Source organism: Mustela nivalis (assembly GCF_964662115.1).
Source record: "Mustela nivalis genome assembly, chromosome: 16".
Classification (NCBI taxonomy): domain Eukaryota; kingdom Metazoa; phylum Chordata; class Mammalia; order Carnivora; family Mustelidae; genus Mustela; species Mustela nivalis.
The window spans coordinates 12,081,201-12,105,755 of NC_139035.1; the positions used below are offsets into that span (position 1 = coordinate 12,081,201).

The 24,555-nt window shown below is 43.7% G+C and overlaps 1 protein-coding gene, 1 long non-coding RNA gene and 1 pseudogene across 6 annotated transcripts in view; 1 reads left to right on the plus strand and 2 right to left on the minus strand.

The window, feature by feature from the left end:
* LPGAT1 (lysophosphatidylglycerol acyltransferase 1) overlaps positions 1 to 2,346 on the minus strand; it is an 85,082-nt gene extending 82,736 nt beyond the window's left edge. The window contains exons 1-3 of one of the 4 annotated variants that reach the window (XM_082702457.1): positions 2,056 to 2,346; positions 1,613 to 1,804; positions 457 to 717 (exon numbers count right to left, since the gene is read on the minus strand). In XM_082702457.1, coding sequence (XP_082558583.1) covers positions 457 to 694 — 238 coding nt within the window. In that variant the 5' untranslated portion in view covers positions 695 to 717; positions 1,613 to 1,804; positions 2,056 to 2,346. Of the gene's footprint in view, positions 1 to 456; positions 722 to 1,612; positions 1,985 to 2,055 lie in introns of those variants that run through there. The other 3 variants (XM_082702454.1, XM_082702456.1, XM_082702455.1) reach the window with 3 other exon arrangements.
* A 15,615-nt stretch (positions 2,347 to 17,961) lies between these two features.
* LOC309850203 lies at positions 17,962 to 18,661 on the plus strand. Its single transcript, XR_014304132.1, has 2 exons — positions 17,962 to 18,208; positions 18,426 to 18,661. It is a non-coding gene; the product is annotated as an uncharacterized lncRNA (long non-coding RNA).
* LOC309850202 (large ribosomal subunit protein uL4-like) lies at positions 18,060 to 19,538 on the minus strand (annotated as a pseudogene). Its single transcript has 2 exons — positions 18,405 to 19,538; positions 18,060 to 18,199 (listed from the first exon to the last, which is right to left on the minus strand). The product of its transcript is annotated as a large ribosomal subunit protein uL4-like (transcript).
* Between the last annotated feature and the right edge of the window lie 5,017 nt (positions 19,539 to 24,555).

Below are 24,555 nucleotides of genomic sequence, written 5' to 3' on the forward strand. Positions count from 1 at the left end.
TAACACAGTACAATATGACATTAAATGAAAAAACTTACTAAACTATCTCAGTACAAATATGGCTCAGTCCTTCTTCTAAATTCCCACTATATTTATGGGCTAAATATGTTATTTCATTTTACAAGCCCTCAAGTCCTATATAACCCACTCCTATTTCTCTAGGTGAGTTTTGGCAAACGGGTTTTGATAAATGTCAAGCACATTAAAAACATATTATTTAACAGATTTATCAGTATATAACTATGAAATTACGCATCTGAAAATATCATCCTTCCTAAATTGGGATTCTGAAAAAAAACTCAACAGAATTGTTTTCTATTTTTTTTTTTTCACAAGCCAAAGCAGCAAAGCATCTTTCAACCCAAAGTGTAATATATATTTAATCATGGCTCCTGACTTAAGCATAACATTACAAATTGTTTCATACGCGTTAAACAAAAGTGCTCACGCTCTTACCTGTATATCCAGCATACCATCCCCAAGAAGCCACCATTCCTAAAAGCCATTTATACATGATTCCTTCAATATACCAGAACCGCTTACTGTCCAGCAGTCGAAGGGGCTGAAGTATAATTACATAGCAGATGTAGGATGAAATAGCAACCAGGTTGTTGGCGACCATGAAGGCAAACCTCATCAGGGCTTTCACCAAGATCCAGCCCAGCCACGGAGCTTCTTCCAAAGTCACAGCCATGCTCACATTGGCGTCCGTCCTGTCTTTCTGAGGTGAAAGAAACATTCATTTAAAAAGGAAAATGGATTATACACATCCACATAGTCACCAACACAGAAATCCGCCTCCAGCACAAAACCACCAGGAAAACCGAGGATCTAAGCCTTCCCGGTGTAGTACCTCGGTGATCTCTCCGGGAAATTCCAGAGGGGGACAGAGAGCGAGGGAGGAGGAGCCGCACAAGGTCAAGGGAGCTGTTCGCAGAGGCACAGGGTATGTCATAATATATTTAGCAAATGATAATACTATTCCCACTAACTAATCAGCGGCCGTGCCCGCACCGCGCCTCACCGCAGTCTGCTCTGGGCACTTTCAGGAAGACAAACAGACCCACTTGCTTCAGACAGCCTCAGCCTCCCCAAACTGACAACACGAGTGACAGAAGGCTGTTGCAGGGACCCGAGCCCCTTTCCCAGCTATGAGAACCTGGGTACCCGCACCACCCCCATTCCCGGACATCGGTCGTGCCTTAGAAAGCTCTCTCGCATTAGCAGAGAGTTGTGCCAACAGTGTTCGTTTGCGGCAAAGGGGTTTTTGCCCACCCACCCCCTTTTTTTAGGGGAAAAAGGGAGAGGGGCCTAGAAGAGAGGGCAGAGAGGCGAGAGGAAGAAAGTAGGGGCTCACCCGGCGAAAGGAGGAAGGACGGGAGTAGGGGGAGGGGAGCAAAAGCCAGAGGAGGTGAAGGCACCGGGGCCACGGATGAGGAGAATGAAGTCCCCGAGCAGAGGGCAGACGAGCGAGGGGTGATGGAAGAGGCGCGGAGGAAGAGGCGACGGCAGTGCTCGGGGGAGGGGGGGGGGGACGAGGGGCGCCCGCAGCGGTTTCCGCCGCCCCGGGAAGGGGTCGCGGCGGCGGGGGCGGCCCGCGCGCCGGGCTCACCTCGGCGGGTGCGGACGGCGGGCTGTGGAGCGCGGGGGCGAGCGGGGCCGGGGGCTGGCGGCCCGGGGCGCGGTGCTGCGCGGCGGCGGCGGCGGCGGGTGTCCCCGGCCGAGGGGTCGCGGTCATGGACGCGGCGGCGGCCGAGGCGCGGCGCGAGCGGGCGCGCGGGCGCCCTACTCCCCTCGCGGCTGCCTGCGGACAGAGGGACGGCGGGGACTCAGAGGCCGGACCTGTCACCGGGGCGGGTCCGGGGAGGCGGGCGGATGCCCCACGCCCCCGCCTCCTCCTCGGGGCCTACCGCGCCCTCGTCCCTCATGCCGCCGCCGCCGCCTCCTCCCCGGGCCGCACGGCGACGACACCCCTTCCCCGCCCCCTCCGCACCTCTCCGGGCCCGGCGCCGCCGCCGCAGCCCCGGGGCCTGCGCCCGCCGAGCCGGAGGTTACCTCGGGCTGGCCGGGCCCCGGCCCGGGCTGCGGGAGCCAGAGGAGCCGGAAGAATGCATGGCCGGCGGCGGGGCCGGCGGAAGGAGGCGGCGGCGGGGCCCGACTCCGCTCCGGCTGCGGTGCGGCCCGCGCCCGGTCCCCGGCGGCGCCGAGACTCGTCCCCCCGGGCCCGGCCGCGTTCGCTGGGGTGGCGCGGAGGGGCAGCGGGAGGAAGCGGCGGGAGCCCACACTGCGGCGGAGCTGCCCCCAGAGCGCCCTCTAATGAAGGCGCCGCGGCCGCCGCCCGCGTCCCGGATCCCGCTCGTCCGCGGGTCAGGCCCTTGGGGTCGCCTGGTCCCTAGGCCGGCGGGACCTCGCCGAACCCAGTTCCCAGGAAGAGGGCGGCTCAGAAGGGCCCGGCAATGAGCGGCGAGCCTTACAGCGCACGAGGAGCGCCGCGGTCCAAACCGAGAGCCCCCTTCAGCCAACACAGCCGGTTCTCATTGTTAGGGCTCTGCCTCCTCTGACAAACCGATCGGTGCCCAGACTGGGAAGCCGGCTCCTTGAAGGCTGGGTGTCCTCTTTTCTTTCCTAACGAAGCCCAGTTGCTCTCACGGCATCTCTTCGGAACCTCCCCAGAGGATTAAGGTCTAGAGTTTAAAATCAATTCATTTTCAGTGCCAGAATTCTTCTTTCTGGAGAGCACCCAGAACATGAATGAAAATTCCAATTCCCCATCTATGTCCCCATCCCCATCCCCCTAAAGAAAAAAAAAAAAAAAAAAAGGACTCCAGTGGGAATGGGTGGTCTACCCAGAGACACTGACACTTAGTTAATTGAGCAGGGAAAAGCACCGAGGCAGCGCCTGCCATTAAGTGCCGTTAAGTAACAAAAATGGTGGCCATAGGTATCCCTGGACGGACCTGGTCACTCCCGGACCCTGGAGCTGCATTCTGTTTCAAACGCTGACCCCCCGTAAGGATAACAGACAAATAACTCAATGACCTGCTCACCTGAACATTCTCAAATGGCCTACCTACATTTCAGTTTTTTAAAAACCGCATAAAATCTTATATCCCTTCATCAAATTTGTAAATGAGGTCAGGGGCCGTTTTTACATGTCCCTAGTGAACTAACATGTTTAATAAATCAGAATGGCACCTATTCTGTCTATTTTGAAGATATTTGTTACTGTATTTGCTTTGGACTCTCAACTATTTAACTATCTCTCTCTCTCTCTCTCTCTCTCTCTCTCTCTTTAATTAGCTTGTTGGTCTGCAGGTGAAAGAGAGAGAATTCACTTTTATGCCATATGAAAGAATGCTTTCTATTCCCATTCGCCCTGTCGATGAGGAGATGCATGAAAGCACAGAGCCTGGCTGAACCAATTGATTAGATTCCTTTCCATTTATTATTAATTTGTTTTTATTTATAGATGTTATTTACCTCCTTCACTAATATTATATTTTAACCGCGTGGGGCATAAAAAAGTGCAGGCCCTATCAGAGAACTTTCCATATAATTTTAACTAACGTGTACCAATAGAAAAGTTAGATATGCTCTTTCCAGTTTTCTGTATTTTCTTTGAGAATTTAGGTACCAAGGTAATAGCGTCCGTAAATAAATCTCATGAGAGAAATAATATAGGTACGGTAGGTTGTTGTTTAAAAGATGCCATCATATTCTTTTTTTAAATTTATTGTATAGTTAACATAAAGTGTTATATTAATTATAGGTGCGCAATATAATGATTGATCAATTCTGTATATTCTTAGTCCCTTTCACTTATTTTACCCATCCTCCTACCCACCTCCTATCAGGAACCCCCCAGTTTGTTCTCGATAGTTAAGAAGCTCTTCCTTGGTTTATATATTTTTTTCTTTGTTCCTTTGCTTTGTTTCTTAAATTCCACGTATAAGTGAAATTGTATGGTGTTTATCTTTCTCTGGAGGATTTATTTCACTTAGCACTATTCCCTCTAGATCCATCCATGTTGTTGAAAATGGTAAGATTTCATTCTTTTTATGGCTGAGTAATATTCCTGTGTGTGTGTGTGTGTGTGTGTACACGCATGCGCGTGCCCCACATCTTCTTTATCCATTCATCTGTGGATGGACACGTGGGTTGCTTCCATATCTGGCTATTATGAACAATGCTGTAATAAACATGGGGTGGGTATATCTTTTTGAATTAACTTCTTTGTTTTCTTTGGGTAAATACCTAGTAGTGGAATTGCTGAATCGTATGGTAGTTCCATTTTTGGTTTTTTGAGGAACTGTTTTCCACAGAGGCTGCACCAGCTTGCATTCCTCTCAACAATGAACGAGAGTCCCTTTTTCTCCACATCCTCGCCAACACTTGTTATATCTTATGTTTTGATGTTAGCCATTCTGACAGGTGCAAGGTGTTAGCTCATTGTTGTTTTGATTTGCATTTCCCTGATGATTTGTGATGTTGAGCATCTTTTCAGTGTCCCTGGAAGTCTGGATGTCTTCTTTGGAAAAATGTCTATTTATGTCCCCTGCTCATTTTTTAATTGGATTGTTTGTTTTCTTGGTGTCGAGTTGTATAGGTTCTTCTTTATATAACATTATATTTTTAAGTGAGTAAGACGGGTATGGCACATGGATTCTATTTGCTCTGTCCCCTTCAGGATTCCCCCAAATGCTGGTAAACACTGGCTGACACATAGAAAGACTGTACAGTGGGTTTTGTACCTGGCTCCTGGACCAGTGTGCCGCTGCCACAGCACCAGACCGACCAGCACTCTCCTGAGCTGTATTTAGTACTAACCAGCCAGGCCCACAGTGGGTCTCAAATGTTAGCGTACAAAACACCACTCGGGATGTCTACTGAAAAGATAGATTGTCTCCTACCAGAACGTTTTAGTACTCCCAGAGGAGCCGGGGAGCCTGCTTTTTAAAAAATATCATCGGTAATTCTGATATGGGTAGTATATAGAACTTGCTTTAAGAAAACCTGACATAGAGGTATCCTAAGATAATCAAATTTTTTCCCTAGACCTTTCCTAATTTTAAATTATTTGATCATATCTGTTATCATCTATGTTAGTCAGCTTTGGCTGCTGTAACCATGCACCACAGACTGAGTGGCTTAAACAACAGAAATTTATTTTCTCGCAGTTCTGGAGGCTGGACAGTTATGATCAAGGTGTCGGCAGGGTCACCCTCTCTCTGGAGCCTCTAAGGAAGTTCCTTCCCAACAGGATTGTTTTCTCCTGACGCCTCTTTCCCTAGCTTGTAGATGGCTGCCCACTCCCTATGTCTTAACATGGTTGATGGTGTGTGTGCATGTGTCTGACGCCTCTTCCTGTGTATCTTCATCTCTACTTATAAGGACACTAATCACATTGGGTGAGGGCCCACCCTCAAGACTCCTATTTTAACTTAATTACCTCCTCAGAGACCCTGTCTCCAAATGCAGTCTCATTCTGAGGTACTGAGGGTTGGGGCTTCAATATATGAGCTTTAGGGAGACACAGTTCAGCCATAACATCATCCTTTACTGCTTACACTGCTTTACACTATTTAAGTACCTCCTTGTGGAAGGGATATGGAAGCCCCAATTTTGATTATTTCACCTGTTCTCCTCTTGATTGGCTCCTATCTCATTAGACTTTTCTTGAAGTTAAGCAAACAAAGCAAGATACCATAGTCCAAGTGTAGATATGACCTGGTCTTTTGTTTTGTTTTGATTGGTTGCCCAGGGCCAATGAAGGAGCTTATCTTTTTAACTTTCTTGATGACTGCGGCACATTCAGTTTCAAGACAATTCAGTACTGGGGAGCCTGGGAGGTTCAGTCAGGTGAGCATTCAACTCTCGGGTCGTGATCTCCAGTTGTGGGATTGAGCCCTTTGACGGGCTCCACACTCAGCAGGGTAGCTGCTGAAGAGTCTCTCTCTCTGCCTCTCCCTCTGCCCATGCTCTTTCTCTCCCTCTCAATAAATAAATAAATAAATCTTTAAAAAAAAAAAAAAAAGACAACTCAGTACCTACAATGGGTAAGATTCTGCATTTAAGCTGACTTCAAGGAGCAATTTCAATCATGCTTAATTTGTAGTATCTCATCTTAGATATACAATGTGTATCTATATAATGTTTTGGCCCTACCATCTTTCAACCCACTTAGGTACCCTCCTGAGATTTTTTTGTTGTTGTTGTAGCTCATTTCCAAAACAGTCCAGGCAGACTCATGTATAAATGATTTCAATGACACTAACAAGCTTGAGAAGGCCAGGTCTTTCAAAGAGAACTGAAGAAATCAAGGACCGTCTTTAATAGGTTCCTGCTACTTTAGAGCTCTGTTTATCAAAACGCAAACATTAATCAAGTCAAGCATTTGACAGCCTTCATGTGCACCCCAACGCTGGTAGGAAAGGGAAAACAGACTCCACCCTACAGCCACAGGCGTGTTGGAGTTTCAGTTTCAAAAGCCCACATGTGAACCACAAGAAGATGGTCCTTTGAAAAAGAAAGATGACTTCTCACATTTCCAGGAGTTTCCAGACATTTTAAAACATTCTAACCACAATACCTTAGAAGGTTTGATTCCACCCATCTGGTGGAATACACATTAACTAATCAGATTATAACCAGGATGGGGCTCCCTTGGGCAGAAGAATCCCCTGGGCCCTCTCTTTTTCCTTGTGGCAATTACAAAAACATTTCACCTACCTGGGCCGATCTCTGTGCTAGAGCTTCAGAGATCTAGTTCCTGTCTAGGGGGAAACCCCCTCAGCAGGGCTGTAAGTGTGCAGTGAGCTGGCCCAACTACCCCCCCATCACTAAAAATAGTTGCAAACCAGAAATTAGCACCCAAAAGTCAAATTCTGACTGCTAGTCGGCTTTAACTTCAAACAAAAAGGGAAATATATATATTATAAATATATATGTATATAAATAAATATATAATAAATATGTAAAATATATAAGGGAAATGTGTATATTATAAATGTATGTAAATATATAAAAAGTATATAATACATAATAAATATATATTATATAGTAAATATGTAAACATATAAACATATATTTAACATAGTTTTTTTATTTTATATTAGTGTCAGTAATCATTTTATATAAAATGTATGAAGGCTTATAGCCTCAATACTTTTTAGAAAAGTTGGGTCAAATCATCGAGACTTGACTATAGCTTCATTTAAGCCATTTCAGCTACATTTTATTAATAAGGTTGGCCCTAAACAATACTGTGAAGTAAATTCTCTCTTCTCTCCACCCCTCTCCTTTTCAACTGATTTCCCTTTTCCCCCCTTAATACTAAAATGATCCCTAGTTTCCAAAGGGCACTAAAGACCTGACCTAAGACCCCCACTCTCCCACTAGATTCTCTAAGCTAGAACCTTCTTTCTTAACTGTCCAACATTGCATCTCCTTGAGTTAGCCCTGTCTTTCCTACCTAGTGCAGTAAACTAATCCATGCCAAGCTCTTGCTTCCTACAGGATGAACACTTTATAAGGGACCTCCTCTTCCTACAGGATGAACACTTTATAAAGGATCTCCTAAAATCCCGAGTCTAACATCCCTGCAATGGTGATTATCAGGCACTGTAGTAGATGAGTATTCTTGTAAGATATGTGGAGAAGTCTACTTCAGCAAGTTCCTCCCCTGACAAAACCTATGAAGTCATGTGGTAGGTACATCTATGAATAAGACAAGTACAGGGGCGCCTGGGTGACTCAGTCTGTTGGGAGTCTTAGTCTAGACTTTGGCTCAGGCATGATCTCAGGGTCCTGAGATCAACCCCCGCCTTGGGCTCTGCTCAGCCGGGATTCTGCTTGAGATTCTCTCTCTCCTGCCCCCTCTGCTCCTCGCCCGACCTGTGCCCTCGAACTCATGCTCTCTCTCTCTCTCAAATAAATCTTTTTTAAAAAGAGAGACAAATTCAGGGACGCCTGGGTGGCTCAGTTGGTTAAGCAGCTGCCTTCGGCTCAGGTCATGATCCCAGTGTCCTGGGATCGAGTCCCACATCGGGCTCCTTGCTCCGCAGGGAGCCTGCTTCTCCCTCTGTCTCTGCCTTCCACTCTGTCTGCCTGTGCTCGCTCTCTCTCTCTCTCTCTCTTACAAATAAATAAATAAAATCTTTAAAAAAAATGTTTAAAAAAAAAAAGAGAGACAAATTCAGATTTAAAATTGCATTTTCCTAACAGAACCAAAATAATGACCTTATTGCTGATTATGTTAAAATGGTAATGACGGCTGACCTGTATTGATGATTTTCAACATTCTGGGCCCTGTTCTCAATGGTTTGCCTGCGTTAACTCATTCAGTCTTCACAAAGACATTATGAGGACCGTATCGTTAGGCATATCTCACAGATGGAGAGATTAGACAATCTGCCCTAGGTGGCCCAGCCAGCAAGTGGCAGAGCTGAGACCAGAAAGGCTCCAGAGTCCATGCTCCTGTCCACACACCACAGTGTCTTTTTAGGAGAGACCGGTGGAAAAGCTCTTCACCGAGAGAAGTTTCAGAAGATGCTACTCTTTTCCGGTCTCACCTCTTACCCCTCCCTCCTCACCCCTCCCCTGATTCGTGCCCCCACGCTCGATTCTACTCCTCACACTAAGGGAGTCACCCTCTTCAAAGGACACTCGGTGTAACCTCACACATTCAAGTTCATGTGTTCTTTGTTCCGGCTTTTCCCTTCTCTGTGTCTATTTGATTATATTCATCCCTTGGGCTCCAGCTAAGATATCAAAGACTCTCCCACTGCTCCAGAATTCATTACCTCTTCCTCATACATATGCTTTCACTTGCGTGCTCGCTGCCTTGCAATGAACCTGGCTGTTTTATATTTCAGGTTCTCTGCTGAGATTAGGAGTTCCACATCAGCTGTCTTTCTCATTATCATTTCCCTGGTGTCTAGCTTACTGCCTTCTAGATGGTAGGAAACGAATTTTTTTTTAAGATTTTATTTTCAAGTCATTTCTACACCTAAGGTGAGGCTCAAACCCACAACCCTTAGATCAAGAGTCACACACTTCATGGACTGAGCCAGCCAGGCATCCAGGAAATGAATTTTTTAATTCAATATTTGTCTAATTTATTCAGATTAAATCATTTTTTTTAAATTGACATGCAGGATACCTTGAATGGTGACATCATCACTATCACCCAAACCAAGGCAGAAGAAATAATATTGCTCATACTTCATTTTAAAAGTATTTCAATCTTTGCAGCATGATTGTTTCAATAATATTCCATGACTAGAAGTACCTCAACTGAATCACTAATGATACAAAAGAATAATAACTTCTTTTATGCTTAAAATAGCATCCTCTCTCTTTTCGCAAACCATCACCTATTTCCATGCTCCCTAGACAATGTGATCGTCATGTTTTTCTGAAAGTGCCATATTTAACATTGCATTTTCCTGTTCCGGCTTTGACATGGTTTCCCCACGTGGGAATAAATCTACTCTGAATGTCTCCATCTGGTTGACTTCGGGGCCTGCACTACCCAATTCCTCACTCATTCTAGACTTTATCAGCCAATGGGTTGTGTACACCGTGGGTTTTAGTGAGGTTCACGAGGCAAAGCCCGGTGCTGCTAAGGGCTGCCTCCCTCTACCCTACTCTATTATGACCGTTTTCAATGAGTGCCATAAAGTCAAAGGTTGGGAAACATTGTCAAACTCTAATTCAGTTCTCATTTACTTCCCAACCAGCCTCCTCTGCTTTTAAATGGGCGTGTTCCATAGCTTCGCTTTGGCCGTGATACCTCACACCGGGAATGTCATCCTTCTTTCTTTCAGGCCATCTCTTAACCCACAGGAAGCCTGTCTTCTTGTCTAGGATTCCAGAACCCCTTCTCTGAATAACTACTGCGTTTAGACAGAGCACCTCGCAGTTCTGACTGAATTCTTTGCTTTTGCACATCCCTTCTGAATGCTCGTTGCTGTGTAAAGACACCATTAAGTGCCCAGTTAGGAACCTGCAGTTCAAGGAGATCTCAGCCTATGAACTGTCCAGAGTCGAGAAGTTCTGGGCGCATAGTTTGATGGAGCTCTATCTCAGACTGCAGACAGATTCCAGCTGCTCCGTCTCACCTCTTTATCTGCTGTTCACTCAGTAGCTACATCCTTTCCATCATTCTCTTCTTCCACGCTCTAACCTCCTGTTTAAAACAAGATCCACTTTCCTCAGCCTCTTTAGATCCTCCAAGAAGCTGAATCTTCTCAGGGTCTGGGTTCCCATTAGTTCCCACATAAGACTTCTTCCTTCAGTTACCTGAATTCCAGCTGGGCAATTTCCTGGGACTCTGTCCACAGACTTTCCCAGCACTGCTTCTTTCTGGAAACAGTATCCTGACTAGCTGCTCTGAATTACCTTCTCCCTCTCTCTCCCCTCACCTCCAACCTCAGGACACCCCACCGAATCTCATCTCTAGAGTCCCTTCACAGCTTCGAGACCTACTATTGACAATAAACTCCTAAGTTGTTCTGGAACCTTTGATCTCATAAGTATCCAGTGTTTCTGGGTGTTCCCAAAAATTAAAAAAAAAATCCACTGGCACATCTCCATTCTGGTTTTGGGGTAGCAGAATTTAGTGATGTTTGATAAGGAAGAAGAATTCCTCTGTAGAAGAGAAAGGCAGGATAATTGCATTTATGAACAGAAGAGAGGAGGTGTGGAGAAGTGACGTGGACTGTTCTTCATAGAGTGTATCAGAAACAGAGCTGGGGGGTGCAGCGCCTGGGTGGCTCAGTGGGTTAAAGCCTCTGCTTTTGGCTCAGGTCATGATCCCAGGGTCCTGGGATGGAGCCCCGCATCGGGCTCTCTGCTCAGCAGGAGGCCTGCTTCTCTTTCTCTTTCTCTCTGCCTGCCTCTCTGCCTACTTGTGTGATCTCTGTCTGTCAAATGAATAAATAAAGTCTTTAAAAAAAAAAAAAAAGGAAAGAAACAGAGCTGGGGTGGCCTTAGGGGGACCAGTTCCTCCTGGTTGACCCAGGGCTTTCATGATTTTAGCACCCAAAGTCTGCATCCCAGAAAGTGACTCGGTCCTGGCAGATGGCTAGTGACCCTATGTGATCTATTGACCCGTGGGTCCCCAAGCAGTCTCTTAGCCAGGTCACAGAGGTCCAAATTCCCTACCAACCCTACCTTTCTCTGCTGTACCTGGCCCCTGATGATCTGATACATCAGAGGTTAACAAGCCATTTAAAGCTGATAATGTGTTTAATGTTTCCTTTAAATCGTATTACTTGTCCTTACCAGGGTTAGATTTCCCATTCTTATCCAAGCCTTCTGCGGTGTAGCTTGGCTCTTTCTGTGATTCAAATCAGCTTAAATCTTAAAGGGTTTGAGCAGACATTTTCACTGTGCTCATATTCGAGCTGTGTGTTTAAAGTTGGTTTATCCTCTTGGGGACTGGGCCTGTTGGCTGAGACCCTGCTGTAATGAAAATCATGGCACCTTGCATTCCTCCACTGCTTTGCACTCAACAAAGCTGCCCTGCCCCCCCAATCTCTCTCTCTCTCTCTCTCTCTCTCTCACACACACACACACACATACATACACATCTTGTTGGAGGCTAGCAATAACCCCTTGAGATAGGCAGGTACTTATTGGTTGAAAGAAGTAAGAAGGGTAAGCAAAGAATTTCCTTGCAAGTGGTTTCCTCTTGAAATGTCATTAAGAAACATTTTATAAAACACCCTTTTAAATCCTCTGTTTCTTTCAAACTTTATCTCCAAAGTATAAACCAAAGTGGAGTTCTAAATTGTCTGGAACCATTATTTACGACAGCCAAACTATGGAAGCAGCTCAAGTGTTCATCAATAGAGGAATGGACAAAGTGTGCTATACACACACACATACACAAGCACGCGCACACACACAGGAATATTACTCAGTCATAAGAAAGAATGAAATCTTGCCATTTGCAACAACATGGATGGATCTAGAGGGCATAGGGTACTATGTTTAGTGAAAGAAGTCAGAGAAAAAAGTACCATGTGCTTTCACTCATATGTTAAGAAACAAAACAAATGAGCAGAGGGAAAAACAGAGGCAAACCAAGAAGTAGACTCAGCTACAGAGAACTGATGGCTACTAGAGGGGAAGGGGGTAGGGGTATGGGTAGAACAGATGAGGGTGACTTAGGAGTACACTTACGGTGAAAAGAAACAAATTTTACGAGTAGAAAATTTTTTCTGTGCACATGAATTGTTTGATAAATTGCCCTAGAAAAAAAAATAATTTAAAAAATTCTCTGGAATCAGCTGTTGGCCACGCCTTGAGAAAACTTAGAGTCAGGCTGGGGGGGGTCCTGGACCAGCTTTTCCCTCCTAACACAGCCACCAACAGGCTCTAGAGCTACAGTTCCGCTCTCTGTCACCTTGAAGGCTGGCAGGCCCTGCTCCTCTATTCCTTCTCTCCCAGAAAATTATTTCTATGGGGGAACACAGACTTATAAACATTCTCTTGAAATATTACCCGATGGTAAATTGGGAACTGTAAATAAAGAATATCTTATCCTTTGGCTTCCTGTCATATCGTCTCATAGACGCAAGTTCCTGTTTTAAGCACTACAGATTAAACGGAGCTATGGGCAAAGGAACGATGCTATAATGCTACCTCTTCAAGTATGAGATTTTAAAAAATGAAGTGCCATTCAAGTGATATTAATTATATAGTTTAAATTCTTATATGAGGCTTTGGTAAAGTTTCAGTAAATCCATGTTACATTGAATTAAATGACATTCAACTGCCAGTTTGTTCTCCCCAGCAGATTTTATATACACTAAAATCTGGAATTAAAGAGAGCCCCTGGGGGTTAAAATTCTGCCTTCGGTCCAGGCCTTGATTCCAGGGTCCTGGGATCAAGCCCCATATCAGGCTCCCCGCTCAGCGGGAAGCCTGCTTTTCTCTCTCCCACTCCCCCTGCTTGTGTTCCCTCTCTCACTGTGTCTCTCTCTGTCAAATAAATAAGTAAAATCTTAAACAAAAATAAAAATTATAAAGAGCCCCCAGATGACTCTTTTGCTTAGGCACGTGTGGGAGACATTGAAATAGAGTAGGTATTTTGGAAGAATGTCATCCTGGGACTAAAACCCTTTATCATGGCTGATGAGGCCCTATAGGACTGACATCTTGCCTCCCTCTCCAGCTTGTCCAAGGCGTTCCCTTACAAACCCAAGTATTTACAAGAACCCATTGTGTGCCTTTCCACCTCAGGGTTTTGGCCTTTCATTTCCCTGGGGGAAGGTACTTTCTGCTGCCCTTCACTTGGTCAAATTAGGTTCATCTTTCCTATCTCAGCTTAATCCTACCTTATTACATTAGCCTCCCCCACAACTCCCCCAGCACAAGGTCTCTGAACATTCTGTTCCTTCCCTTCGTAGCACTTCATCACCATTTGTCATTGAACCGCTCATTAGTAGTTTAATGTCCGAATTTCATACCAGGTTGTAAACTCTGACAGTGTACGGATCATGTGTGTTCTTTATCATTGTGGCTTTAACCCTCGAAATGCACCTGGGACAGAAACGGGCCCAATAAGCAGCTGCTTCAGTTCCACCGAAATTGTCATCAGCTAGATTTGAGGTTTTGGAAGCATGTTCCTGTTTCTAGTCTATTCGCCTTCCAAACCATGAGCTCCATTGCCATACGAATCTTCTAGACACGGATAATTCCGAATGTCCACAGCTCTCACGTGTCCCATACTGGTCCACTGAAATGCCCCCAAATGTAAAAAAAAAAAAAAAAAAAAAAAAAAAAAATGTAAAAAGGTTAAAAAACAAAACAAACAAAAAAAATGTGGAAAAAAAACCCCATTTATTGAGAGTGTATTGTGCTGGATGGGTACTTTATATAGTTGATCTAATTTGCTCCTCAGAACCACCCTTGAGGAATGTTATCTCGATTTCACAGGTGAGAAGTGAAAGGCTTAGGTAGATTAGCTAACTAATCTATTGGGTCTTGTAAGAGATGAAAATCAAGATGGCGCCCAAGGCCTACGCCTTTGCATTCTTGACTTTCAAGCACATGTTTCATTCATTAGAATCAGGTTTGGCTCTGCATGATGGAAAAGTCCAAAGTACGGTAACGGTGACTTCAGTAGGATGTAAAATGATATCTTCCTCACATTAGACACCAAGGAAGGCCATCTGGAGTCATCACCCTAGTAGATACAGGGTCTAATTTTTTCTAAGGCTCATGCGCTGAGCTGCTGGGTGGAAAGCTAGGCATAGGAAACTAGAACTGGAACTGAAAGACCAGCTAGATTATGGGAGTATCCAGGCAAGAGTGGACAGACAGTAGCTTGGGCTAGGGTGATGGCTGTTGAAAAGATGCATTTGAGAGAAATTTAGGAGGAAAATTTGGCAGGGTATGGTGAGAGGCTGGAAATGCTCAACTCAAGTGTAAAAGTGAAACTGGGCTTCAAGTTCCAAATCTGACTAGTCAAACAGTATTGTGCTAATCACTGAAACACTAGGATAGACCCAGAGAATATCAACCCAGCTCTATCCTGCAGCTCTAAAATGTTTTCCTCCTACTAAAAAGTCTTCTAATAGTTACCATGAACTACTTATCTAGCTTTTATCGGTGTGGAACTGTGCCTCTCACAGTATTTCCAAATGATCATTTGTTTCTGTCTCATTTCTTAATTCATATATTTTTTTTAATTCCCCACCTCCCCTTCTCTCTTAACTCATATTTCTAAACTGCAGATAGCAAAGCAAAGTATTATTTACTTAGAGTTGTCATTGTGGTTTTATGATAATTTTAACATTCTTTGCAAGACGTTGCTTCTTTTTAGTAGCAAGAGCAAACAATATGTAAAACTTCTTCATGGCTGCTCTCCTTTTTTGTACCATAAAAAGAACTGATGGCTTTAGAAATTAGGATTATGAGCCAAGCAAACAATGATGAAGAAAGCTTGATGATACAGAATGAAAATTTATACTTAAACACAGCTCTGCTGTCTTTCTCCCATTTATATTTAATCTAAAGTCTCTAATAAACCTGCAGGAACTTCTTTTTATATCTATAAAGTACATAAATGTTTTCTTTGCAAAGTAATAATTAGCATATCCTAATATTACTAAATTATACCCATAGGAGCCCAATTATTTTACTCTGCGATATTTAGCAATTTTAGCTTAAATTCATTTTATTACAAAAGCACTAAAAATGAGGTTAATGAAATCATTCTGAAAATCTTCCAAAGGTGACCAGGATGAGTTTAGGCAATTTGGGGGGCCAACTGCGTGTGTGGCCAAGACAGGCATGTTTCTCTCTTTTAAAGGTAGCAATAAATTCTGCCCCCATTCCTGAAAATAGCTGATTCAGTCAGAAAAGCTAAAACACTGCCCCAACATCTAGCAGCTCCAAGAATGCAAATTTAGGGATTCCGTAGCACCCGCCCACCAGCAACCCACTCTGGGGCTCTCCTTGAGCCTTGTCACCACCCAGAACTGCTTCAGTTATGACAATTAATCTCCAATATTCTGGCCTCTGATCATGACCATCTGTCCTTCCGGCTCTGTCCATTCTTCCCAACTTGGAACGCCCCACCCCACCTTTGACCCCTGTGCACTCTCTCCCTGGGTATCTCTCACCTCATTTATCATTCCCACTGGGACCTTCAACTTGCCTTTCCCATAGTCTTTTTATTACACCATCCCACAAAGCCAGGGATGGCCATGAAAATCCATTTTTTTTTTTTGTCCAACCCAGACTGACAATATTGGACTCAGTGGAAAAAAGTCACAATGCCCAGTACAGAAGACTGGCACACTTGGAAATCCTTTGGTATATCCCTGATCTGCTTCCAGCCCATCTGTTTCACTTCAAATACAATACCCTCCTCACCTTAAACTTCTGATCTGCGTTCTCTTCCCTTGGGCCCAGCAGAAGGGACTGTCTCCTGCCTGACTCTTTGCCCCCAGCTGGAAACCTGTCTGCAGCCACCTTCTAGTGCTTTTGATCTGGAGAAGTTTTAATTCACATTTCTTAGGCACATTAAGGGAAAGAGTTACTAGGAATTTCCTCATTTTGTGTGACTATTTTTAAGACATTGAACTTCTAAGTAGTGACGAGCCGTATGAACAATTCTTCTTACTGAGAGGAAAGGGAAAAAAACCAACAACAATAGACCTGAGGTTCTTTATAAGTAAGTGGCTATAAATACGCAGGTATAAATATATAGATATATATGCACATATAGATGTAAAACAGCTTTATTGATATACAATTCTCATACCACATAATTCACCCATTTAAAGTGTTGAACGGTTTTCAGTATATTCGTGGAATTGTGCCGCTATCACCAAAATCAGTTTTAAAACATTTTCATGAGTCCAACAAGAAACCCTATATCCACTAGCAGTCATTCCATCATTTCTCCCCAAACTCCTCAGCCCTAGGAAACTGCTCTTCTTTTTTATGTCTCTATGGATTGACCCATTCTAGACATTTTATATAAATGGAGTCAACACACTATGGCCTTTTGTGTTTGGATTTTATCACTTAGCATAATGTTTTCAAGGTTCATCCATGTTGTGGAATGGATTGGAACTGCATTTGTTTCTATTGTCCAATACTAGTCTATGGTGTTGGTACAACACATTTTATTTACCGATTCATTGGCTGGCTGATGTTGGGGTTGCTTCCGCTTTGGGGCTATTATGAATTATGCTGTTAGGACCATTCCTGTGCAATATGTTTTCTGTTCTCTTGGTCATAGTCCTAGGAGTGGAATTGCTGGATCATAAGGTAACTCTACATTTAACCTTTTGAGGAACTACCAAACCATTTCTCAAAATGGCTACACCATTTCCCATCCCAATAAGGGGTCCAATTTCTCTATATTCTCATCAACACTTGCTATTCTCCCTCTTTTTGCTTACAGGCATCCTAATGGGTGTAAAATGATATCTCATTGTGGTTTTGATTTACATTTTCCTGATATTTAATGATCCTGACTATCTTGGGGTGCCCAGGCGGTTCAGTTGGTTAAGCATCCAACTTTTGATTCAGCTTAGGTCGTGATCTCAGGGTCGTGAGATCAAGCCCTGCTTCAGGTTCCATGCTGGGTATGTATGAGCTGCTTAAGATTCTCTTTCCCTCTCCTCGGCCCCTCCCTCTACTCATGTGCTCGCTCTCTCTCTCTCTTTAAAAAAAAAAAGATGATATTGACTATCTTTTCATATGCTTATTGGCCATTTGTATATTTTCTCTGGAAAAGTATCTATTCAGACACTTTAACCTTTTTACTTCGGGTTGTCTTTTTAGAGTTGGGTTATAAAAGTGCTTTACATAGCCTAAATACATTAGGACCTTACCAGATAGATGATTTGCAAGTATTCTCTACCATTCTGTGGGTTTTCTTTTCTCTTCTTGATGGTACAACAGCAAAAATTTCTAATTTTTTTTTAAAGATTTTGTTTATTTATTTGACAGACAGATCACAAGCAGGCAGAGAGAGGGGGGGAGGCAGGCTCCCTGCTGAGCAGAGAGCCCGATATGGGGCTTGATCCCAGGACCCTGAGATCATGACCAGAGCCAAAGGCAGGGGCTTAACCCACTGAGCCACCCAGGAGTCTCCCAAAATATCTAATATTGATTATATCTAATTTAACTATTTGTTGTTATTGTTGATGCTTGTGCTTTTGGTGTCATATCTAAGAAACCGTGGCTTAATCCAAGATCTCAAAGATTTACACCCATGTTTTCTTCCAAGAATTTAAGTTTTACAGTTTGAGCCGATTTTTGTATGAGGTGTGAGGTGAGGGTCCACCTTCATTCTTTTGCATGTGGCCATCCAGTTGCCCCAGACTATTTTTCCTCCATTGGAGGAGGCTGGTGCCCTTTTCAGAATCGACTGACCATAAATGTGAGGGTGTATTTCCGGGCCTTCAATGATATCTATTGATCTATATGTCTTTCTTTTTCTTTTTTTTTTTTTTGGCTTTGATCATGTCTTTATTCAAAATTAGCTGTCCAAAATTATTTGACTTTTATGAATAAACATTAAGTTTTTAGGCAGCAGGCTTCTCTGCAGTGGGTTTCTTTTCTGCAGGCTTCTTATCAGCCGCTGGTTTCTTGGTAGCTGCAGCCTTTTTCCCCACCACAGGTTTCTTCTGCTTCTTCACACTAACAGCCTTCTTTCCTTTCTTCCCTACCACAGGCTTCTTTTTTTTTTTTTTTTAAAAGATTTTATTTATTTATTTGACAGAGAGAAATCACAAGTAGATGGAGAGGCAGGCAGAGAGAGAAGGAGGAAGCAGGCTCCCTGCCGAGCAGAGAGCCCGATGCGGGACTCGATCCCAGGACCCTGAGATCATGACCTGAGCCAAAGGCAGCGGCTTAACCCACTGAGCCACCCAGGCGCCCCCCTACCACAGGCTTCTTGCCTGGAACTCCCTTCTCATCTGATTTGGCTTCTAAGGCTGCCGCCGCCTTATCCATCCGGAGTTTGTGATTCTTGGCCTGGCGAAGAATGGTGTTCCGGCGCATGGTCTTTGCATAGGGGTTTAGTTTCAACATGATTCTCAGGTTCTTCAGTGGATTCTTCTTCAGGACCCTGCGATGAATCTTCTTGCGTGGTGCTCGGAGGGCTCTTTGGATCTCTGGACTTTTCAAGATTCTGCTAAGGTCTGTATTAAGCATCTTATGCATGGGAGGTTGTGATTACTCTTAAGGGAGGCAGCCTTACGCCAAGTGCCATAAAGATCGTCTAACTTGCGGAACGCACTTTCAGTCCAAATGCAGAAATGTCCCACATGCCCACCAGGAGCAAGTTTCAAAATGTTCAGTTTGCTTACATTAAGTAAAGTAATTCCAGGAATGTTTCTGAAGGCCTTGATGATACCATTGTCTTCATTGTAGATGATGCAGGGTCCCTGCGCTGGAATCGACGGCGGTTTCTCATTTTGCCCTTGCCAGCTCTCATTCGCTGAGAGGCATAGACCTTTTTGATATCATTCCGGGCTTTAAATTTTTTAAGAAGCAAAACAGCCTCCTTGGTCTTCTTGTAGCCTTCAACTTTATCTTCAACCACCAAAGGAAGTTCAGGAACTTCCTTGATAACGATGACCTTTAGACATGACCAGCGCTGGTAAGGCCAAGGCAGCCAGGGCAGAGCAAATGGCATATCGCTTTTGTGTCATGTTTACTCTGCGATGCCAACGGTGCCAGGTTTTGGTGGGTGCAAACATGCGGCCCCCACGACACATATTTCCAAAGGCACCCTGGCCAGAACGGTGAGTCCCACCACCTCGAACTCTGGGAATTCGAGCCACAGCTCTGCCAGTACCCCAAGACTCAGCACTGGTTTGATGATCTGCTAATTCACTGACAGCATATGGCTGTCTATTGTTTTTGCACAAGTTGGTGTGAACAAAGTTCACATTATCCGGTCGAATGGGAACCTTGAACACAGCAGGCAAAGTTACATTTTTGCCAGATGATTCCCCCTTTTCCGAGTATACAGATATCAATGGGTGAGCACACGCCATCGCAGGGAGAGGAGAGGGCCTTGATCTATATGTCTTAACTTACGCTAGTACCATCTTGTCTTGGTAACTATGGCTTTGTAGTAAGTTTTGAAATAAGGAAGTGTGACTCTCCCATCTTCACTCTTCTATTTCAAGATTGTTTTAGTTATTTTGGGTCCCTTGAATAGTTCCATACGAATTTTAGGATCAGCTTGTTGCTTTCTAAAAACAAAACAAAACCAACTGGGATTTAGATAAGGATTGTGTTGCATCCACAGTGTCCTGGGGAGGGTCAGAATTTGAAGTCTTTTTATTTGTTTAGATCTTTAATCACTTTCAACAATATTTTGTAGTCTTCAGAGTATAGGTTTTATGCTTTTTATCAAATGTATTCCTGAGCATTTTATCCTTCTTGATGCTATTGTAAATAGAATTGATTTCCTAACTTCATTTTCAGATTTTTTTTTATTGCAAGTGTATGGACAACATTTTTTATATACTAACCTTGTATCCTGTGACCTTGATGAACTCATTTATTAGCTGTAATACTTTCTTTGTGTGGATTCAGGATTCTCAGTGTATAAGATCATGTCACCTGTCACCTGAAGGTTCTTCAGGAATACAACGACTATACAGTGATAGGACTAAGCTGGCGGTGGTTCTTCAATCCCTTCAAATTAGTGATGTGTTTTTTGCTGAGAATGTTTCATTTTTCTAGTTAGAAAAGATAAGTCTCTCAACAACAAAATTCACTACTAATTCTTTACACATTGCATTTCAACTAAGGCAACTGAAAAGCACAGTTTTGGTTTTGTTTTGGTGGTGGTGTTTTTTTTTAACCACAAGGGTTGCACTTCTCAGCCTATAAAAACACATGAGATCATGATGGCGAAAAACTGTCAGGATTTATCTTTTTCATTCAGAAGGCAGCATGATTTAGTGGAAAGACCTCCTCGGCCTCTGGAATTAGAAGAGCAGTTGTTAGCCCACCTCTTAGCAGTGATATTAAAAGGTTAACGTTCAGGAATCGGGGAGGGTCCGACGACTTCTCCAGGCTTCCTTCTGTAGACTGGCTGTTCCCTCTACAGAGGATGGAGTCTCAGGAGGGTAGCAGTGCCCTGGACCGGAGGAGACAGCACTAGCGAAGCCCTTTCCTTGGGAAATGCCTACTTCTTTTTAGTCTAGGCTTTTCTTTGGTGTCATCTGTAATTCTTTTCCTGGTTACACGTAACTATGACATTTCACTTCACTGAGGAAACCCTCTCACGCTTAGAGTGGATCTATCGTTGATGAACGTATATCCAGACCTTATCTGGCCTGGTGCCTGATCTGCAAAATGCATGGGAAAATCAGTAATGATCTAGAAGAGCAAACCGGCTGTGGCCTTATCTCAATCACAGGGCCCCGGCTTGGTCACGGGGATGGAGAACTGGCAGGGGAAATTCCAGGCCTTATCATAATGCTCATTGCTGTAGCTGCCTCGTTGCTTCCTTCCTTAATATGCAATTAAGGACTGACTTTGTAAGAGACAAACACCATGTCAGTTTTATGATAGTCAAAGCCTATAATCTGAACATGTGTTTTCCCAGCTGGGCTCGAGAGCCTGGTGGCAAGAGTGTGGCCCTCAAGTCAGTTTGTCCTTCGATTCAAATCCTGGCCCCATCTCGTCACAGCACAAGACCTTGGCCATTTACCTACTCTTTCTAACATTTTACACCCTCTGTAAAATGAGCACATAGTAGTTCATAGAAATGATGGTGAGAATTGAAGAAAATATATATAGTCCTTACCATATGATAAGCACACTCTATGCTTTAGCTGTTAGGAGGAGGGTGAGGAATATTCTTCGTCAGGCATTGGGCTAATTAAGCTAAGAAAATTATTTTAAGCCCACTCCAGTGGTTTTCGGATGTTAGTATAGATAGCCATCACCAAGAATAATTTTTTTTAATGAAAATTCCCAGACTCTACCCCCAGACTTTCTGCTTCAGTAGTCAGTGGCAGGGCCCAGGAGTCAGCCTCATTAGCAACAGCTGTACGGCAGCATCCTGACGCAGGTGATCTGCAGGCACTTTTGAAAATTACCTTTCGGGGCGCCTGGGTGGCTCAGTGGGTTAAGCCTCTACCTTCGGCTCAGGTCATGATCCCAGGGGCCTGGGATCGAGTCCCGCATAGGGCTCTCTGCTCAGCAGGGAGCCTGCTTCTCCTCATCTCTCTCTCTGTCTGTCTCTCTGCCTATTTGTGATCTCTCTCTCTGTCAAATAAATAAATAAAATCTTTAAAAAAAAAAAAAAAGAAAAAAAGAAAATTACCTTTCGTTTCGCAGGCACCTGGATGGCTGAGTCGGCTCAGAAGCTGCCTTCAGCTCAGGTCATGATCTCGAGGTCCTGGGATCCAGTCCCAAGTGGGGCTCCCTGCTTGGAGGGGACTCTGCTTCTCCTTTTCCCTCTGCCCCTCCCTCTGTTCATGCTCTCTCTCTCTCAAATAAATAAAATCTTAAAATAAATTAAAAAATAAAATTACCTTTCATTTTGATATCATTTCAAATTTAGAGAAAAGCTGCAAAAATAGCAGAAAGAACTCGTGCTTTACAAAGATTCATCAATTTTTATTTTGCTACATTTACTATATCACTCTCTTTTTTCTCTATTTGTCTCTAGAAAATTTTTTTCTAAATCATTTGAGAGTAGGTTGTACATCATACCTCTTTACTCCTTAAAACTTCAGTGTGTATTTCCTAAAAGTAAGAATATTCTCTTTACAGGGACACCTGTGTGTCTCGGCGGACTAAGTGTCTGCCTTTGGCTCAGGTCATGATCCCAGGGTCCTGGATCTGGTCCCCAGTCAGGCTCCTTGCTCAGCAGGGAGGCTGCTTCTCCCTCTGCCTGTTCCTCCCGCTGCTTGTGTGCTCTCTCTCTCTCCCTGAAAATAAGCCAATAAAATCCTTAAAAAATAAAAAGAATATTCTCTTTACATAAGCACTGGTCAGTTATCAAATTCAGGAAACTCAACATTGATTGGATACATTTATCTAATAAACAGTCCATATTCTAATTTCATCAGTTTGCCCCAATATGCATTTTCTCATATCTTTTTCTCCCCATACAGGATCCAATCCAGTACATACTGCATTATGAGTGACATGTCTTTTGTTTCCTGCAATCCAGAACAGTGCCTGAGCCTATCTTTACTTTATGACATTGACTTTTTTTTTTAAGAACACAAGCCAATTATTTAATAGAACATCCCTTATTGTGGCTTTGGCTAATGTTTTCTAGTGATTAGATTTGGGTTATCTATTTTTGGCTAGAATCCTACATAAGTGAGGTGTCCTTTTCAGAACATCTCCTCCGGAGGTGACACACGATACCCGATTGCTTCTTATTGGCGAGACAGACCTCACTTTGAGAAATACTTGAGCAACCACCGTCCGTTCCAAGAGGCCTCAGAACCTGTGAGAAATACTTGAGCAACCACCGTCCGTTCCAAGAGGCCTCAGAACCTGAAGTGGTCAGACAAGGACTCAGGATGGATACTATTCTGAATTTTCTGATTGTGGATTCAGAATCACTTCTCTGTCCATTGCCTTGGTAGCTCAGGAGGTCACATATTCAACACACTACTATTACCTTCAAAACCACAACATATCTTTATGTTGAAGTTACACAATTTCCTACCTCTACTCCCCATTGCTTTTTTTTTTTTTTAAAGTAAGCTCTATGCCCAACAAGGGGCTTGAACTCGTGAACCTGAGATCAAAAGCCACAGAGCCCTGTACTCTACTAAGTAAGCTAGCCAGGTGCCCCCCAACCCCCACCTATTTTCACTCGTAGTAACTCTGGATCATGACTTCTATTCTGTGGTTAATGCAGATGATCTAAATGATGTATCACGTAACATAACTAGATGCACCCATGCTCTTGGTGGTAGTTTGGGGCTAGTGGAGAAAACTTAATTTCTGGCATCACACATTTTACAATGACATATCAGCTTCCTCTTTGGTGGTGTGCTTGGAAATGCTCACTTATTCTTCCATTACCTCTAAAACATGAGGCATGAACTGTAACTGCTGTTTTATTACTGATGGAAGATGATGTTAGTCTTTAAAAGGCTGGCATATCTTGAGACGCTGGTGACATAGTTGGTTAAGCATTGTAGCCTTGGTTTCAGCTCAGGTCCTGATGTCAGCCCCACATCAGGCTCTGCACTCAGCAAGGAGTCTCCTTGAGTTTCTCTCTCTCTCTCTCTCTGCCCTTCCCCCACATTCTCTCTCTTTCTCTAAAATAAATAAACAAATCTTTAAAAAATAAATAAGTAGGGTGCCTGGGTGGCTCAGTGGGTTAAGCCTCTGCCTTCAGCTCAGGTCATGGTCTCAGGGTCCTGGGATTGAGTCTATCAGGCTTTCTGCTTGGTGGGGAGCCTGCTTCCCCCTCTCCGTCTGCCTGGTGCTCTGCCTACTAGTGATCTCTCTCTCTGTCAAATAAATAAATAAATAAATAAATAAAATCTTTAAAAGAAATAAGGAAATAAAATAAATTTTAAAAATAAAAAATAAAAAGCCGGCATTTCTTGAGATCAGCCGCATGTCAGCCGCCACGTAACATCTCACAACAACCGGAGAGGAATGTTTCTACAGACAAGGAAACAGAATTACATAACTCACTTGACAGCAAACTACTAACAAGCAATGGAACAAGGATTTAATCTTGGGTCTAAATGAACTCTTAAATCTACTGTTTACAGGTAATGCCAATAAAATGCAATGGTCAAGATAGAGTGAGCAACCTCAATTCACAAATTTCAGAATGCCTGGCCTGCTTCTCAACATTGAAAGGGCAGCTTCAGGTCAAATGAGAGCAGCACCTTCGACAATGGCCAGGAAACCCGAGGGACTTTTACCCCGCAGGGCCCTTCAGGAGAAAACTGGACGTATCGTAACAGATTCTTCCAAAAATTTTGAAAATAAAGTTGAAGTCCCCGTGTTCTTGCCTGCCTCTCACCTACCCTCCTTCCTCTCCGTAGATTACTATTATTGTGT